Below are 16,074 nucleotides of genomic sequence, written 5' to 3'. Positions count from 1 at the left end.
TCTTATTGAGAATGATGTTTCATAGCATCTGTGCTGGATGTTATCTGTCACTAAATATGAGTCATAGTGGCAGGGATGTTTTTCTTCCTCCAACCCACCCCCAAACTGGTGAGTTTTATGGATTTTGTGCCTGATGTTTGATTTTTCTTTTTACTGCCTGATGATATGTCCTTAGACAAGCACGCTGCTTTTGCTTTTTGTTTTAAATAAAGATTAAAAAATTCAAATTCCTTCTAAGACACGTAAATGCTTCATTGGCCAGAATTAACCATATATTTTACATTGCTAGTTTTAATATTACAGAATGTGAACTGACATACAAAAGAATTTTCTTTGCAACTTCAAAATTGATCCTTGAAGAAAGGCAACTAGGTTTCTAATTCTGTCTCCAAATAAACCTAATGTCTTTTTAAAATTAATGAGCTCCTTCAGATACATTGGCTTCTGATGGTTCCTGTGGCTAGTCTGTCACTCTAGCTTGTCTTTTATTTCTAAGCATGCAGATAGTTACTTGATTCTACACTTGTAGTTCTTTAAGTTAAATACTAACCCTCTCCCTGCTCAACTCCATCCCATAAGCTCCATTTCCTGTTCCTCTTCCTTTCCTGCTCTTAAACCATTCTTCACCCTAGGTTCAGGAACAAACATCTTTGGGTAGGCAGGCTATTTGGAGGTCATGTTAAACATGGAAATGGAAATACAGGTCTCCTCATAGTTGATCCAGCCCTGTTTGCCTCTAGATTTGCGTCCAGTCTTCTGCCTTGTTCCTGACCCAAAGCCCCCACTTCACAACTGACTCTGAGTCCCCATTATGTTCTTTGTGCACCTTACCAACTGCTTTCACAGTACTCACTGGTGACAATATGCTGCTTTCCGAATTTAAATTTGTTCAATGTGCCTGCTCTTTCCTGATCCAGCAGGCAGATCTAGGTCTGCAAACAACATTTGATGAATCAATTCTTCTCTGCTGGAATATTTCTTTGGATGCAGCCTTCTTGGTCAGAGGCCTTAGAAAAATTTACAGGGATCCCATTCTATTTTTGGCAAGATCATGCATTATGAAAGCTATGTAAGGAATTACAGTATTTCCTTGAATTTTGCAGTTGGTGTATATATTGAAATAACTGAACTTATTTTCTTTTAATCCCTGAATTCCATGCAGTTTTTATTGCATTAAAAATAGAATTGTGACGTTAACTATTTACCTCTATCTACTCCTGGGCAGAGCTATTTCATACAATTTAAAATTTAAAAGGATGAGCTCATCATTGAACTTTATATTCTGCCAAAATGGAAATATTTTCAGGTGGTGTCCTAAATTCCAAAATCCAGTAACACCCACATTTATGTAAACATAGGCAATTTTGTATTCTTTACACCAACTGTATCCTAGTCAGGTCCCGTAATATTGAATTACGACAAGGAAGAAAGCAGATAAAATTGTAAATAACAGTTGATACCAGATGGCGTTTTTTAAAATAACACAGTCCTTATTTTTAGACAATGCTGAAACTATATCCTTGTTTCTTTAACTTCCAATTAAGCCACTCACCAGATCCCTAAGTAAGTACACTACTGTGACTACATTACAAATCTCTAGCAAATAGAGGCACAACTCACTTGCTATTTTTGAATTTGAGTGTTTTGTGTAAAGTCAATTAGTTCTTGGAAATTGCTTTCAGAAAAGCAGCTCCTTTTCTTTCCCTCCCTGCCTTACTGGAAAACAGCAAGAGGACTCTGACTGGATGAGACTAAGGGTCTCCAAGCAAGATTGAGAGATCTGTCCTTGATCTTGCTATTCAGAAACATGTGGCTGGTCCTCCTTGAAAGACTAATTCACCCCCTTTCATTTTCCCCTCCTAGCATCCTCCTTACCATTTGCCACTGAGGATCCCATTTATTTACTTCCTAGAGCATTCTTCAGGTTCTAAATTTCTGATCCAGATCAAATTTCAAAAGAACAGCATGGGTATTGACTACTGGACTGATGTCTGCTTCACTGATAAGCTGGACTTTCAAGGCTTTAAATATTCAAATTTAATTTCAGCTACCTGACAGTGCTAGCATCAGCAGGAAGGACAGCATGCCCTGTGGCATCTGTAATTACTCTTGGATTTGAATATATCCTCCAATACAGATTTGGAGGCTTTATTAATGAGGGTTGTTATGCTGCTGTTTCTCTTTTTCACACTGATGTTGAGAAAAAAAAGAAGTAGAGAAGGACCAGGAATTCTTTTTTTTCTATTGGAGAGCCACGAACTTTTTGAAATGGACATCTATGTGCAACTTCTTTCCTAGAGTTGTTTTATCAAATGATACATCGGGTAGATGATATTTTGATTCTTCAAAACAAGCTGACTGAATCAGTTTTTCCACCTTTCCTGAGCTCCTTATTAGACTGGGAGTTCTTTGAGCCACTATGTCATATTCAGACTCCCCACTGCCCCTGCCCCATACATCTAGCATAGAGTAGACAGCAACTGCTGGACACACATGTCACATTCTCCTAGATGCTTTCCCACATAATCTGTGTTCCTAACTACTTAAATCTATTTAAATTTAAAATTTGTTTAAAGCTAATACCTGTTTACTTTCTGATGTTCATAAGAGAATTGGCAAACATATTAAAATCTAAACTTACTTTTGCAAACACTGATTTATATTGACTTCCACTGACAAATTAGAGGCCAACCAAAGTCCTGAAGAATTATAATATAATAAATTCCACTCACACTAGAAAAATACAAAACTACCTTTAGTTTCAAAAGCTTAATTTGAGTTTTGCTATCAATTAGAATCATCTTTCCCACACTTATTATTTAAATTAGCTGGGATTTCTATAAATATTTAAATTCCCAGTTCCTCCCCAGAGAGTCTGAAGCAGGGCCCAGAAATCTATATTTCTTTCTTTCTTTTTCTTTAAATATTTATTTATTTATTTGGCTGCATTGGGTCTTAGTTGAAGCATGCAGGATCTTTCACTGCAGCACGTGGGCTTAGTTGCCCTGCAGCATGTGGGATCTTAGTTCCCCAGCCAGGGATCAAACCTGTGTTCCCTGCATTGGAAGGCAGATTCTCAACCACTGGACCACCAGGAAAGTCCCTGTATTTCTTAACTAGCTCCCCCATGAGTCTGTTACGATCAGACAATTTTGGTAACCACTGAATTAGAGAGTTCCAAGATGTTGCAGAATAGTTCTTGATGAATATGTGGAATTCATCTTTTTAAGAACCAATAAGAAACAGGGTTTGGGATTTTCTTTTACAGAAAACACAGAGTAAAGTTGTAATTTTTTGACTTACGCTTTTAAAAAACCTGGGTAATTTCAGGGGGAGAGACAAAATAGACTATTACCAGCATTTTTTCTCTTTTCCCAAAGAAGAAAGCTCCCATGGTGTAAACTCAGGTTTACTTAAACACCATGACATTATGACTAATATATTGGTTAAGAAAACCCATTTTCATTTCTAATTTTTCCATATAAGTACTTTTCCTGAAATTTATTATTGTTTTACTTTGGCTTCTAACCTTAAAAAGTAAATGCAGAAAGTGTCTGTCAAATTTTGCAATTTTCCTGCTAACTACAGTGAAACAGCTCGAAGAGTATAAAATGTCACTTTCATGAGAGCAAAGGAACATTTGGCTTTTAAATAAAAGTGTATCTGAATCCATGTTGTAGAGAAATACAAAAGTTAGTTAAATGTTAGAAAATACTGTAGACTAGAAAGAGAAAAATAAGAATGCAGGGATTGTATTCAGACAGTATCATCACATGCTCAATAACAAAAGATTTAATGTGGAATTTTGTCCAAAAATAGAATACTAAAGTAAATTACAATTCTTATGAAAGCTTGGAGAGAGTAATGAGAAAGTGACATCTCAATGAAGAGAACAAGGCACCTTTTTTTCTGCAAGTAACTTCTGGTGTGTGTGTACACATACACACACACATATATACATGTGCATTCATACATATGTTTAGATACTCCTATGTATGTATATAATTTTTCCCTGTCACTGCTTTCTTGACATTCACCTTGTTTCTGGATCTATTGATACATTAGACTTCCACATCCATAACCCCCAAATCAATTAAAACAATTAAAGCAGTCAATAAAAACAGGCATAAAAAAGCAGTTAGAAAACTCTGTGAGAGGGCAGACAGCAGAAGCAAAAAGAACTACAATTTTGCAGCCTGCGGAACGAAAACCACATTCACAGAAAGTGAGACAAAATGAAAAGGCAGAGGACTATGTACCAGATGAAGGAACAAGATAAAACCCCAGAAAAACAACTAAATGAAGTGGAGATAGGCAACCTTCCAGAAAAAGAATTCAGAATAATGAAAATGAAGATGATCCAGGACCTCAGAAAAAGAATGGAGACAAAGATCAAGAAGATGCAAGAAATGTTTAACAAAGAGCTAGAAGAATTAAAGAACAAACAACTAGAAGAATTAAAGAACAAACAAACAGAGATGAACAATACAATAACTGAAATGAAAAATACACTAGAAGGAATCAATAGCAGAATAACAGAGGCAGAAGAACGGATAAGAGAACTGGAAGACAGAATGGTGGAATTCACTGCCGTGGAACAGAATAAAGAAAAAAGAATGAAAAGAAATGAATACAGCCAAAGAGACCTCTGGCACAACATTACATGCAACAATATTCACATTATAGGGGTCCCAGAAGGAGAAGAGAGAGAGAAAGGACCCAAGAAAATATTTGAAGAGATTATAGTCAAAAATTTCCCTAACATGGAAAGGAAAATTGCCACCCAAGTCCAGGAAGCTCAGAGAGTCCTGGGCAGGATAAACCCAAGGAGAAACATGCCAAGACACACAGTAATCAAATTGACAAAAATTAAAGACAAAGAAAAATTATTAAAAGCAACAAGGGAAAAACGACAAATAACATATAAGGGAACTCCCATAAGGTTAACAGCTGATTTCTCAGCAGAAACTCTACAAGCCAGAAGGGAGTGGCATGATATATTTAAAGTGTTGAAGGGGAAGAACGTACAACCAAGATTACTCTACCTGGCAAGGATCTCATTCACATTCGACAGAGAAATCAAAAGCTTTACAGACAAGCAAAACCTAAGAGAATTTAGCACCAGCTCTACAACAAATGCTAAATGAGCTTCTCTAGGAAACACAAGAGAAGAAAAGGACCTACAAAAACAAACCCAAAACAATTAAGAAAATGGTAATAGGAACATACATATCTATAATTACCATAAATTTGAATGGATTAAATGTTCCAACCAAAAGAAACAGGCTTGCTGAATGGCTACAAAAACAAGACCCATCTATATGCTGTCTACAAGAGACCCACTTCAGATCCAGGGAAACATACAGACTGAAAGTGAGGGGATGGAAAAAGATATTCCAGGCAAATGGAAATCAAAAGAAAGCTGGAGTAACAATACTCATATCAGACAAAATAGACTTTAAGATAAAGACTGTTACAAGAGACAAGGAAGGACACAACATAGGGATCAAGGGATCAATCCAAGAAGAAGATATAACAATTATGAATATATATGTACTCAACATAGGAGCACCTCAATACGTAAGGCAAATGCTAACAGCTATAAAAGAGGAAATTTACAGTAACACAGTAATAGTGAGGGACTTTAACCTCTCACTTACGCCGATGGACAGATCACCCAGACAGAAAATTAATAAGGAAACACAAACTTTAAATGACACAATAGACCAGGTAGATTTAATTGATATTTATAAGACATTCCATTCGAAAACAACAGATTACACTTTCTTCTCAAGTGTACGTGGAACATTCTCCAGGACAGATCACATCTTGGGTCACAAATCAAGCCTCAGAAAATTTAAGAAAATTGAAATCATATCAAGCATCTTTTCCGACCACAAAGCTATGAGATTAGAAATCAATTACAGGAAAAAAAAAAACGTAAAAAACACAAACACATGGAGGCTAAACAATACATTACTAAATAACCAGGAGATCACTGAAGAAATCAAAGAGGAAATCAAAAACTACTTAGAGAAAAATGACAATGAAAACACGATGATCCAAAACCTATGGGATGCAGCAAAAGCAGTTCTAAGAGGGAAGTTTATAGCAGTACAACCATACCTCAAGAAACAAGAAAAATTTCAAATAACAATCTAACCTTACACCTAAAGCAATTAAAGAAGAACAAAAAACCCCCAAAGTTAGCAGAAGGAAAGAAATCATAAAGTTCAGATCAGAAATAAATGAAAAAGAAATGAAGGAAACAATAGCAATGATCAATGAAACTAAAAGCTGGTTATTTGAGAAGATAAAATTGATAAACCATTAGGCAGACTCATCAAGAAATCAACATAAATCAGAATTAGAAATGAAAAGGAGAAGTTACAATGGACACTGCAGAAATACAAAGGATCATAAGAGACTACTACAAGCAACTATATGCCAATAAAATGGACAACCTGGAAGAAACGGACAAATTCTTAGAAATGCACAACCTGCCAAGACTGAATCAGGAAGAAATAGAAAATATGAACAGACCAATCACAAGTAACGAAAATGAAACTGTGATTAAAAATCTTCCAACAAACAAAAGTCCAGGACCAGATGGCTTCACAGGTGAATTCTATCAAACATATAGAGAAGAGCTAACACCTATCCTTCTCAAACTCTTCCAAAACCTGCAGAGGAAGGAACAATCCCAAGCTCATTCTATGAGGCCACCATCATCCTGATACCAGAACCAGACAGAGATACTACAAAAAAAATTACAGGCCAATAACACTGATGAATATAGATGCAAAAATCCTCAACAAAATACTAGCAAACAGAATCCAACAACACATTAAAAGTATCATACATCATGATCAAGTGGGATTTATCCCAGGGATGCAAGGATTCTTCAATACACGCAAATCAATCAATGTGATACACCATATTAACACATTGAAGAAGAAAAAATTATGATTTTCTCAATAGATGAAGAAAAAGCTTTTGACAAAATTCAACAGCCATTTATGATAAAAACTCTCCAGAAAGTGGGCATAGAGGGAACCTACCTCAACATAATAAAGGCCATATACGACAAACCCACAGCAAACATCATTCTCAATGGTGAAAAACTGAAAGCATTTCCTTGAAGATCAGGAACAAGACAAGGATGTCCACTCTCACCACTGTTATTCAACATAGTTTTGAAGTCCTAGCCATGGCAATCAGAGAAGAAAAAGAAATAAAACGAATACAAATTGGAAAAGAAGAAGTAAAACTGTCAGCGTTTGCAGATGACATGATACTATACATAGAGAATCCTAAAGATGCCACCAGAAAACTATTAGAGCTAATCAATGAATCTGGTAAAGTTGCAGGATACAAAATGAATGCATGGAAATCTCTTGCATTCCTATACACTAACAATGAAAGATTACAAAGAGAAATTAAGGAAACAATCCCATTCACCATTGCAACAAAAAGAATAAAATACCTAGGAATAAACCGACCTAAGGAGGTAAAAGACCTGTACTCAGAAAACTATAAGACACTGATGAAAGATATCAAAGATGACACAGATGGAGGGATATATCATGTTCTTGGATTGGAAAAGTCAATATTGTGAAAATTACTATACTACCCAAAGCAATCAGATTGCAGATTCAATGCAATCCCTATCAAATTACCAATGGCAGCTTTTATAGAACTAGAAGCAAAAAATTTAAAGTTTGTACGGAGACACAAAAGACCCCAAATAGCCAAAGCAATCTTGAGGGAAAAAAACAGAGCTGGAGGAATCAGACTCCCCGACTTCAGACTATACTACAAAGCTACAGTCATCAAGACAATATGGTACTGGCACATAAACAGAAATATAGATCAATGCAACAGGAAAGAAAGCCCAGAGATAAACCCACACATCTATGGTCAACTAATCTATGACAAAGGAAGCAAGGACATACAATGGAGAAAAGACAGCATCTTCAATAAGTGGTGCTGGGAAAATGACAGCTACATGTAAAATGAATGAAATTTTATGACAGCTACATGTAAAAGAATGAAATTCTTTTATGACAGCTACATGTAAAAGAATGAAATTATGACAGCTACATGTAAAAGAATGAAATTAGAACACTCCCGAACACCATACACAAAAATAAACTCAAAATGGATTACAGACCTAAATGTAAGACCCGACACCATAAAACTCTTAGAGGAAAACATAGGAAGAACACTCTATGACATAAATCACAGCAAGATCTTTTTTGACCCAACTCCTAGAGTAATGGAAATAAAAACAAAAATAAACAAATGGGACCTAATGAAACTTCAAAGCTTTTGCACAGCAAAGGAGACGATAAACAAGACAAAAAGACAACCCTCAGAATGCGAGAAAATATTTGCAAACAAATCACTGGGCAAAGGATTAATCTCCAAATATATAAACAGCTCATGCAGCTCAATATTAAACAGACAAAAAACCCAATCAAAAAATGGGGAGAAGACCTAAATAGACATTTCACCAAGGAAGACATACAGATGGTCAAGAGGCACATGAAAAGCTGCTCAATATCACTAATTATTAGAGAAATGCAAATCAAAACTGCAATGAGGTAACACCTCACAGCAGTTAGAATGGGCATCACCAAAAAAATCTACAAACAATAAATGCTGGAGAGGGTGTGGAGAAAAGGGAACCCTCTTGCACTGTTGGTGGGAATGTAAATTGATACAGCCACTATGGAGAACAGTATGAACATTCCTTAAAAAACTAAAAATAGAATTACCATATGACCCAGCAATCCCACTACTGGGCATATACCCAGAGAAAACCATAATTCCAAATGACACATGCACACCTATGTTCACTGCAGCACTATTTACAATAGCCAGGTCATGGAAACAACCAAAATGTCCATCGACAGACAAATGGATAAAGAAGGTGTGGTACATATATACAATGGAATATTACTCAGCCATAAAAAGGAACGAAATTGGGTCATTTGTAGAGAGGTGGATGGAGACTGTCATACAGAGTGAAGTAAGTCAGAAAGAGAAAAACAAATGTATGTTAACGCATATATGTGGAATCTAGAAAAATAATACAGATGAACCAGTTTGCAAGGCAGAAATAGAGATGCGGTTGTAGAGGACAAATATATGGGCACCGGGGGGGGGGGGGGGGGTTGTGGTGGGATGCACTGGACATATATACACTAATTATGTATAAATAGATAACTAATAAGAGCCTGATGTATAAAAAATAAATAAAATAAAATTCAAAGAAAAGAAAATCATGAGGAAACAGATGAAACCATGCTGTGAGACCTGTGCAAGACATCTGGCCTAGACTCTTAAAAATGTCCATGCTTTGGAAGAAAAAAAAGACAAGAGAATTACTGTAAAGGAGACTAAAGAGATATGATAAAAATATCACGTGAATCTTAACTGGATGCTCAATCAAAAACAGAAAGCTCCAAAGGGCATTTGGAGGACATTGGGTGTTTAAAAAAAAAAAGAAAACTTTGTAAATATTTCATTTTGAAATTTGCATATATGAAACATCTCACAGGCATATATTTTGCCCTGAAACACTCAATTCATTTATTATATTTATTTCCATGAAAGCTTGTAGTTGAACTACACTTTTAAATATTGAAGACTTTTTTTCCCTTGTGGAAAGCAACCATGGAAAACAAGACACAAAGGATACTAAGAATGAATAGAAGATGGCTTATTCAACTTTAGAAAAATTGATTAATGAGTTGTGTAGGACTTCTCCAAAGAAGAGCACTTCTATAAAGAATATATGAAATTATACCTAAATTCCTAGTAATAATAGTAATAACAACAAAGCACAATAATTACCTGTGTATATTTATAAACATGTATTTTGATTGGGATATATATGTGTATATACGTGTGTGTGTGTGTGTGTGTGTGTGTGTGTAAAATGCCTGTATTTCCAACTGCTGAAAGAACTCATGGAATCCATTTTCTCATTTATTTTATAAAATTCCCTTCTCTGTAGGAATGGAGATGTTTATGTCCTGCATTTCCTTCAAAGTATTTCTTTATTATAATAGCAACTGCAGCATTCTATGTATTGTTTATTGGTGTTAGTTGTTTCCTTTGGTAATAAATAGTACACTTATTAAGGCTTTTCTTCAATGTACCAAACTAATTATAATATTAAAAACAGACTGGCTAAATTTAATTTTAAAACTACCAGTTATATTGACTGAGTTTAGCCAACTGTCATATTTATAATTCTAAAATGGTTTATTTTTTCAGAAATTTTACATTGGATAGATGACATGACTTACTGTCTCACATGAGGATTCTGGCTTACATCCTTTACACTGAACGTGTCAGTTTACTCTCATGACTTTCCAACTTGCCTAGTGGGAGTCTCTTTCTTTCTTTACAATAAGACTTATTTGGGGAATGGCAAAATCATGTGCTATAGTAAGTGTGGCTCTTAAGTACATGGATTTATAACTAATCTATTTTGCTTGTGCTTATGGAGGTATGTTTCCGGGGCTCTACATTAATTTGAAGGTAGACTCGATAAGTTTAAAATGTATATTATAAAACCTAAAGCAGTGACTAAAATAACAAAAAAAAGTTATAGCAAATAAGTCAACAAATGAAGCACAATGGAATAACTAAAAAATTCAATTAATTCAAAAGAAGGCTGAAAATAGGAAAAAATGAAAGAAAAGGTGAGACATATAGCAAATAAATAGCAAGATGATAGATTTATACCCAATTACTTCAATACTCATATAAATATAAATGGTCTAAATGCTCCAGTTAAAAGCAGAGATAGTTGAATTGGAAAAAAGGAAACAACTATATGCTGCATAGAAAACGTGCATTTTAAATATAAAGTAGAAATAGTTAGAAGTAAAAGGATGGAGAAAACATATACCAATGTAGTACTAATCAAAAGAAAGCTAGAGTACCTCTATGAATAGCAGCAAAGTAAGTTTCAGAGCAAAAATACCACGAGGAATAAAGAAGGTCATTTTCTAATGATAAAAGAGTTTTTTGATTAAGAGGACATTACAACCCTAATCATTCATATATCTTTCAACAGACTTTCAAAATACATGAAGCAAATACCAATAACTGCCAGGAGAAATAGAGAAATCAATGGCTAGAGTTGGAGATTTCCACATTGCTCTCTCTGGAATTTTTAGTACAAGTAACTGGAAAATCAGGGAGGATATAGAAAACCTGAACAACACTATCTAATCACTTGGCCAACTTGACACAAAAGTTTTATGTACATTTCAGACTGAGATAATGAAATAAAATGCATAAATAACAATGTCCAGTCTATCAATTAGGGAAATTTAAAAAATGATTCACAAATAATCATTAAATCATATGCTTAATATAAATGGAGACAAGAAGTATTTCACCAGCACAATGGTTTACACTTCTTCCCTAAATCAACTTATATAAGGATTTAAATATTACAAATGTGCTTTTCAGTGAATATTGCACATGGATTATAGATGAGAATACTTATCTTAAAATTAATTTCAAGAACTGTATAATTTATGAAGTTTAGAAAATTTCATCTTATGGAATATATTTGCATTCTTTACACATCAAAATGCCTACTGTAAAAGGTGAAAACAAGAACTGAAATAGTTATTTGCTATAAATCATAGCAGATACTTGTCTACACCTAAAAAAATTTGAAGACATTGTTACAAAATACCCAATATTCATTCAATCTAAGAAGCCACTGATTATAAAACATGCCATTATTTTACATTCTTCTAGAAAATAGTAAGGGCTATTAGATTGTGACATTGAGATACACCAATTTCTGAGACGTTAAAACGCAAAATGTGTGTGTGTTCTGAGATGTTAAGTGAATATGTCTGTCCTGAGATGCTAAATGGGCATATTCTGAGACATTAAAAGTTAAAGAGTTGTGGTTTTGTAATCTTAACCTAAAACACATCTCCCCTAAAATAAATTTTGTGTGAACTGAATTCATACTTTATAGTCTCATTGAAATAGTCACTCCAGTCTCGGTATTTCTGGGAAAATTAAATTCTCTACCTTGCATACTTGAAGAAAGAAAGATATTCCCAACCTTTCTATTGGTTAATAATACAACAACAGTAAGGAAATAAAGGCATTACATAAAATGGAAAAATCATTATTAACTCAGAAATGCTTAACATGTATGAAAGTGTATTATATTTTCCCCCAAATCACTGAAGTAAGAGATTATGTTTCTACTGATGTCTTCAGAAAGGTACAGTTCTTTGCACAGAATCTAAGCAACAAATTCAATTTCATTAACCTAAGGCCATATTTTAACATCTGATCCAATTAGTTATTGATATTACCCTTGAACACTTTCATTCTCCAGAATCCCACAGACATTCAGACCAGTAGATACAAAGATGTTCAACATAGTAAGAACTTTTAGGAAAACAATTAGAGGTCGTATGGTGTAGAAGGTTAAGTGCATCAATATATACTGATCATTATAATATTAAAACAGAGATTTTACAGGTCAAATTCATTAATCCATGAATTAAAACACAATCAAGGAAACTGAGCTAAGAAACATCCCTATTTTAATTTCAATGAACTAATATAATCATCAAATCTGTTCACCTCTATAATTATAATTCTACAATTCCTAATTATCAAAATAATCAAGGAATAAAAAATGTTAAACAATTTGATCCTCTACTTCTGTATGTCATCAAACCACCAGAATGACTTACCTTATCTTTTCTTTGCTTTTCATCCTGGTATACTGTCCAGTGTTCTCCATCATTGCTGTAAGCTAGTTTGTAGGAGCCTACAAACTGCACATGACCAAAATCTTTAGCTCCTTGTGTAATAATGCCAGTCACTTTGGTAGGGACCAGAAGATCCACCTACAAAAAGGAAAAGACATAATTCAAATGCCACGATAGAGTCCATTATAAATTTGCAATTCTTTTGAACTCAGGAGATTAAGAAATACATATGCTAAAGCCAAAACCCCACTTGATTATTTGTATTTTGAAATAGAAGACTGAGACTATTATTGGCTTGTGATTTTGATTATGCCACTGGGCAAACCTGGCTGAAAATTTGAACAACCATTCTGAGCATTTTAAAATAAAGTGGTGGTCTTTTCAGTCTATCAATCAATTTTATATTAAACTGACTCATCTAGCATGTGGTTTTTGTGTAATTGAGATAGTACAGAACTGGCAAGGCTGATCTTCTTGAGACTGATCATCATCTCCCAGAGTCTGTGCTTATAAATCAATTTTCTGACTTTATTGGTCAATTTTATAGTAATAAAAATTATAGCTGTGTACATATCAGGAACAAAAAAATTTGATGTTTCCTAATTAAGCATTAAAAAGTCAACCCTGTTTCCATGAATTCTGATCAGTTCATTTATATATAATTGAGTTATAGTAATCATTGGCCAATGAAAATCATCTTTCAGAAAACTACAACCCTAAAACTGTTGAGGAGGAAGTCAAGTATTCTTCAAAAATAAGAGAGAATTAAAATATGCATCCATGACTTGTGGGATCTGTGCTCACAATGTGCTCATTGTTGCAATATATATATTAAAGGGCATAAGACCCACAGTGATTTAGTAAGCATTAAATTCATCAACTGCAACACTGAAATACAAAAGATAGGAATGATTTTCATCAAAGAAGAATACATAACATTGAATAGTTTAGTATTTCCCCTCTTTGTTCTCTAACTCATGATTCTTTTCTTATATCTTATGATGCTAATTAAAAGAAAAATTATAGGAAACTTTGTTTTCCATGTGGACAATTCTTATTAAGACCTTTACCATTTGTTGTACTAATGTTCCTTGATCTATAGCTTCCTCTCTTCTCCCACAATAGCCACCTACTTCTTCCTACTTCCTATGACTAAGTGCGCTGCTACATCCTTGATCTTATCATCTTCAACTGTCATGATCTCATGTGTGACCTTAGTGGCTTTCAACCACTATGACCTTTTGTTTCTATTTCAGGTTCTCCATCCTGAGAGATGTTTGTAGCTACAAATAGACAGTCATGGGTCAGATGCAGGCCATCAATGAGAAGAGGGGTCTAGGGAGACTGCATTGAATAGACCATATTAAGTGACATAGATGCTCATCAATAAAGATATGAAAAAGTTCCCAATGTTTCATGGCATAGGATTATATTTCTTAAAAAATTCACATGGGCTTTTTGCCCTCTTTTTGTAACATTCATCAAAGACATTAGGCTCAAGCTGGACAATGGATTAAGACAGAAAACCACCCTTAATGCTTTATTAAAACATTGTAGAAAGTTTATAAAAAGTTATAAAATATAGTGTTGTTACTACTTTCCAAACATGTATTATGTCACTTAAAATATCTTGCGTGTCCAGCGGCAATGCAGGATGGCAAAATTATGATATCCTGGGAAGGAAACTGTTGCTGCCTCACATAATGCTAAATGCTTTGTGGTATGTCTTCAGTGACTCCTCTTAATACTCTTTTCTGGTAGGATATCATCTCCACTTTAGAGGGAACAGTTGCTAGGGAGGTAACATAACATGACATGTGACACAAAGATCAATAGTCAGTAAAGGGAGGATCCCAGATTCAAATCCATGTCTTTCTGATTCAAAGTTCCGCATATGGATTCTCACTCAATGATTTCTTCCCATTCTTTGTGACTATTTCAGAAATTTCTGAAGAATCTCAAAGCTTTCTCACCACACTCATCAAACGTATAGCCACTCTAAGCTCCAAACAAAAGCAATCCAGGCTTTACAATATTATGAGAGCCCTGTCTTTAAACATGAATTTCCTCTCTGTTCTTTAGCTGTCTGGGCTTAAAAATATGGATTGCTGTTGCTGTACTAAATCCAAATCTAATTGTGCAGAAACGTCTAGGCCTAGCCACTGGTCTTCAAAGTGCTCTTAATGTTGCTGACACTCAATAAATGGAAAAAAAGTCTTACAGTACTCTGAGTCACTGTGTTGTCATCAAGGCTGTAAACATACAGGAACTCAAACTGACACCAAGAATGCCTCCAGTGGATTCTTCAGTGCCTAAATGTCTATAAGTCCTAAGCTAAGATGATGCAGTGAGGAGTCTTGGAGCATCTCTCTTTCAGTGGCATTTCTTAAAGTCAGGGTTTCCTGCTGGGTGGAGATGTTTTCTCCTTAAGTTGTGTGTCTTGGCTCTTTCTAACAGATCTGTTTTTCTCCCACTTTAACAGCTCCCATTCTCCAGCTTTTTTTTTTTGATCCAGAAATGTTTTTCTTTTTTGTTCCAGTTAAGTCAACTCCTCGATTTAAATAGTCAGCAATCTGTTTCAAGCTGGATTTGGTCCTAAAATTTGCTACATTATAAACTTAGAACACCAGGCCTAAGCAAGCCTTCTTTCAGTATAAAAATAATCAGCATCCCACACTTAACATGAGGTTGTTACAACAGGGATGTACAGATCTCACTCTGCAACACACTGGAAGGACACATCACTCTCATGTTCATCATGCAGGATGATCCCAGAAAAGCCCACTCTTCTGGACCTATGCCTACCCCTGGCCCAGGACCACTCTGTCCTCTTGCAGATTTTCTGAGTTAAAGTTATACTGCAAATATGATTCTGCTATTTTAGACCCTCACATCCCAAGGTTTGGCTCAGATAGAGCAGGTTATTTAGGGCACTAAGCTGGGACATGGGTAGACATTTGGCTTAATGCACTGCACTTCATGTCAGGATCTGTATTGAAAGTACCTAACATGTAACTGCCCTCAATAAAGGTTTTTCTGGATTAAGCTGGAGCTACTTCCGAAGTATGTTCTGCAGACAAAACCAACCCGTGGCTAAGGATGCTGCAGTGTATCACAGCAGAAAATGCTAGCTGCTTTCCTCTTGTTTTTCTACGTGGCATTACTAGTGAAGGAAACATCATCATAGTTGTACCAACAATTTTTATTGGGAAGGCAACTAGTTAAAAATCCTCTCCAATCTTCAGGAATGTGATTGTGAAAGCCAGCCTATTCTAGTAGAGCTGAATGGTCTGGGTTC

The 16,074-nt window shown here is 35.0% G+C and overlaps 1 protein-coding gene across 2 annotated transcripts in view; it reads right to left on the bottom strand.

Moving 5' to 3' along the window:
* Positions 1-16,074, bottom strand: part of EDIL3 (EGF like and discoidin domains 3) — a 429,857-nt gene that overhangs the window by 32,168 nt on the left and 381,615 nt on the right. For both annotated transcript variants that reach the window (XM_027100685.1, XM_027100686.1), the window contains one exon: positions 12,759-12,914. In XM_027100685.1, the coding sequence (XP_026956486.1) occupies positions 12,759-12,914 (156 nt within the window). The remainder of the gene's footprint in view (positions 1-12,758; positions 12,915-16,074) is intronic.

Source organism: Aethalodelphis obliquidens, unplaced genomic scaffold (assembly GCF_003676395.1).
Source record: "Aethalodelphis obliquidens isolate GAN/ISIS:26980383/991018 unplaced genomic scaffold, ASM367639v1 scaffold4, whole genome shotgun sequence".
In the NCBI taxonomy this organism is placed as follows: Eukaryota; Metazoa; Chordata; class Mammalia; order Artiodactyla; family Delphinidae; genus Aethalodelphis; species Aethalodelphis obliquidens.
This window is presented reverse-complemented; position numbering and strand designations above follow the sequence as displayed.